This window comes from Larimichthys crocea, chromosome III, assembly GCF_000972845.2.
Source record: "Larimichthys crocea isolate SSNF chromosome III, L_crocea_2.0, whole genome shotgun sequence".
Lineage (NCBI taxonomy): Eukaryota > Metazoa > Chordata > Actinopteri > Sciaenidae > Larimichthys > Larimichthys crocea.
Genome location: NC_040013.1, coordinates 45,481,236 through 45,485,460, shown reverse-complemented (window position 1 = coordinate 45,485,460; position 4,225 = coordinate 45,481,236). Strand labels below are relative to the sequence as shown.

The following is a 4,225-nucleotide window of genomic DNA, read 5'->3' as shown; positions in this document are numbered from 1 at the left end:
AAACAAATGAATTCAAGATTTTAGTAGTTCGGTAGTTTCCACTTCAGCCAAAACTATGACAGAAATTATTGACAAAGAATGAAGTATGTCAACAGAGATACACAGAGAGGGAGTGGGACCAAATATGGTCATTACCGGAAGAAAGGTGTTTCGACTAACCACCCCTCCTCTCCCTCATTGATATGCAAATTGGGGTGACGTCGTGAGAATACTTGTCTTATAAATGTACTCAATATCATCTCCCTATCAGTTGGACGACAACAGTCGACAGGAATATAATCGATAATCACCTGTACACAACAACAAGGACGCTTTGCTGCTGCGCGTGCACGCCTTTTTTCGCTTCTGACTTGAGAGTTTGTGCGCGCGCTCGCTCGCTGAGTTTTTCTTCAAACAGGTTTGACGAGGACACACCTGAAAAAGGAAGCTTTGTGCGCTCAGACGCCATTCTTCACTCCCATCTTTGACCTGTGTGGACGGACGGATAGAAAGGCACCGAGGGAAACTCTTTTTTTTATTTTTATTGTTATTAATTTCATGATGAAGATTTGGATTGCTCTCGTGCTCATCGCCTTCGCGGCGGGAGCCTCTGCTCAGACCTGTGAGTAGTTTGATTTGTTCAACTTTTTCTGCGACACACCTCGACTAATTGTAATTCTGTAATATCTTGATTTCAATAACGCTTTCTCAGCACTTCTTACGTAGAAGTTAAGCTTAGTAAAAAAAAAAAAAGTTTAAATTACTTTTCATGTAGTGTTTTGTATCGAGCTGTAGCAGAGGTTTAATCACATTAACTTCAGTGTAATGTTTGCTTGTATAAAGTGAAAGATAGTTGCTGTGTGGGGGTGGGGAGGATTTGTCCGCTCCCTGAGGACTTGTGTGTTTGGAGGAACCAACGCCCAGGTGCTCGGTAAACCTGCTAGTCTACCTGCCGCTGTAGGCCCCTTGTGTTTATAGGCCTATGTAACAGACAACGCATTAAATCCTTTATGAGACAGGGTTAGGCTGATACATTTTGGCTGTTTTTTTTTAAAAAAAAATCACACTGTAGATTTGTGATCTTAAAGCATAAACATACATATTTGAACTAAAGTGCTATTTAGCTTGATCTGCACGTCAGTTGTTCCAGAATGAAAGTGTTAATTTAGTTTTAGCCTGAATGACAAACCTTGTTTCTCTGCTTAGGTACATGTGAGACTATGAAGTGGGCCACCTGTGAAGAAAATCCATGTTCGTGTACTATTTTGATTGGCGACAACAGGAAGCAACTGCTGGACTGCACCCAATGTAAGTATATAAAAATGTGTGTTGTGATCGAGCCCCTTTTTTTAGGTTGTTTAGTTCTTTCCCTTTTATGACATGCCTTGGGTTTTCACCTCCAGTGATCCCCAAATGCTACTTGATGAAGGCCGAGATGTACAGAAGGAGTAAAGGCCAAAGCTATCGTGGATTTGGAGGAAAGCCAGACGAGAACGCCATCGTGGACAATGATGGAATCTACGACCCCGAGTGTGAGAACGACGGCAAGTTCAGGGCCAAGCAGTGCAACAACACAGATCAGTGCTGGTGTGTCAACAGCGCTGGGGTTCGTCGTACTGACAAGGGAGACAAAGATCTCAAGTGTGACAAGCTTGTGGAAACCTAGTAAGTGTTTCATCCTCCATTTCAGTCCTTTCAGTTTTGATGACTGGTATTTTTTTTTCATTTATTTATTTTTTTTGGCGATACCTGATTTAAGTGTTCAATGCTGAAACGCATTTTTCGTCTTGTGTTTTTTTCCAGCTGGGTCCGTCTCCAGCTGGTACACAAACCAGTGACCGGTGAAGTGGCTACTGCCAACCTGAAGGCGTAAGTGTATTAAACGGCCCACATTTTTAGAACAAAACACACTGACATCTACGTGTCAACATTTTATAATTGTAATCTCTTGTCCTAATACAGTGCCATTGCCGATGCCATTCACAAACGTTATAGGAACTTTAACAAGGACCTGGTGGACAAAGTTGAGGTGAGTGGGGGGTGGGGGGGGGGATACACATTTGTATGGGATACATTTAATTTTCAGCACCGCGTCACAAAAACACTTGACTAATATTCTGTCCGTTGCCCTGCAGTATGACCCAGACTCCCGGATGATTGTGGTGGACGTGAAGAAGGAAATGGGAAATCGCAAGAGTGACCTGACCCACATGGCCTACTACATGGAGAAAGATGTATGTTGAAGCTATATGTATGAATTGTGTTTGTTTGCCTTTTTTTTAAAGAGTTGTCCGTTGACTGATCTTGTCATCTTTATCCTGCAGGTAAAGGTGCTGCCCCTGTTCAAGAACCAGGACAAGTTTGAGCCAACTATTGGTAACCAGAAGCTGGAGATGGAGAGCATCCTGGTGTACTACGTGGACGAGGAAGCCCCCACTATTACCATGAAGCACCTGTCCGGTGGGATCATCGCCGTCATCGTTGTGGTGGTGCTGGCTGTGGTCGCCGGCCTGCTGGTCCTGGTGAGTGCATCTATGTGTCACTTTTTTTGGCATTATGATGTCGATTATTCTGCTTGTGAGTCCTAATTTTATTTGATTCATGTGTTTGTGTAGTTCTTCGCAAGAAGGCGCCAGAATCAGCGGTACAACAAAGCTCAGGTGAGCTGAACTTGTAACTTTTTATTTTTTATATCTATCAGCCTGTGTGAGTGTTACTTTTTGCACCATAGAATTGATGTTTGACTTATTTTTTTCTTTTATATTTCAGCAAAGGGAGATGGAGGCCATGTAAAGTCTTCATCGCAGCAGCGGGGAGTATATGAGGAGTGCTTGTACATTACCGTTTGGATGAACTTAATTCGCAGTGGGAGTGTGCCATTTTTGTTTTTCACCGTTTTACTTGAGGAATGCAAATTGTAAAGGAACAATCATCGTGCTTGTTTTTGTCTCTTTGTGGCACTGTTAGGACTGCTGTTTTTATTTATAAATCATGTAAAGTCTTAATGCATCATCGAAATCTATACGCCATAAAACTGCTTTATAATATGGCCACATTTTTATGTTAGAACTCGTTGAATGGTTTGAAATCCACATCATAGATTGTACAGTGTCTTTCTTACTAATGTGTGTGTATGTGTTTGGATTGTTTTTAATAAAAAAAATGTTTTAAAAGACTTCTGTTGTGTTGTGTGAGTGACTTTGTGCCTTGTTGACAGTGGAAAAGTACAGTGGAACTGATAGGGCCTGAGGGGGAGAAGTTGGCGGAAGCCACGGCGGCCACAATTTTGCAAATTGCAGTCTAGTCTTAGTTGCAGTCTATCTGTCTTGGATACACAGATACATGTACACGTACATTGTCAAACTTCAAATCTGTCTCATCTGAGATGGCTACTTTTAATAATGGTGGATTGTAATAAGCCTTTTGTTTGCATGGGGCAGGTTTGAATGGAGGTTTTCTATCCAGGTGAATGGGTGTGGCAGTCGTGTTTTGAAGTCTCACTGTCTGGTATTTGTTTCTTTGAATTGTCCTTGTTGCCATTCTGACAAAAAAAAAATCCACCTGTAGTTTCTTTACCTGTAGGATTTTTTTTTAAAACTCGGCCTGGAATTTTTTTTTTCTTCACACATCGGTGATACTTAGCTGTGATTATCTCACTCTCTGACAACACCTGTTAGCAAACAGGGAGGTGGTTAGTCATTTCTCGCTGTATATCAAACAGTTTGGCATCACGTTCGACCTGTCCGGCAGGTTCTGAGTCGCTCGTAAACGTGCAGTATGTACACAACAAATGCAAAGGCATACAAGAGTCAAAGGGGCTATAGCAACACGGAAGAAGCCTTTAACCTTAAATTAGGTGAAGAAAATAAAAGAATGTGAGCGTCAATCTGTTGCCCAACATGCTGGAGACAGATGTTGTGTTGCACTGAACAGAAAAGTGACACTGTGAGTGTAAAATTCCCTGGCTGTCCTGTCACGACATGAACCCAGTGTTTAGTGTGGCTTGAGCTGAAGGCGGAACTTTAAGAGGCAGTCCCTGTTTAACCTTTATGTCCCACTCAAGGTGAAGTCACACGGTGACAAAAAAAAAGTCTGTCAACAGCCTGAAAACTATGAATCCAGTGTATTTCTTGTGTTTGACTTTACTTTGAAAGTCTTCTCAGCTATAAATTTCATTTGCGAACATGAATGTGGAGTATCAGCATTGATCACGTGCAAGTCTGAAGCCATTTGCCTCACCTGCTTT

General features: G+C 41.9%; 1 protein-coding gene across 1 annotated transcript; it reads left to right on the top strand.

Moving 5' to 3' along the window:
- The first annotated feature begins 235 nt into the window (after positions 1-235).
- Positions 236-3,154, top strand: epcam (epithelial cell adhesion molecule). Its single transcript, XM_019257334.2, has 9 exons — positions 236-601; positions 1,186-1,287; positions 1,383-1,644; positions 1,783-1,848; positions 1,942-2,008; positions 2,115-2,213; positions 2,304-2,501; positions 2,595-2,639; positions 2,749-3,154. The coding sequence occupies exons 1-9, from the start codon at positions 538-540 to the stop codon at positions 2,770-2,772; spliced, it is 927 nt and encodes a 308-aa protein (XP_019112879.1). The 5' UTR covers positions 236-537; the 3' UTR covers positions 2,773-3,154.
- The last annotated feature ends 1,071 nt before the right edge of the window (positions 3,155-4,225 follow it).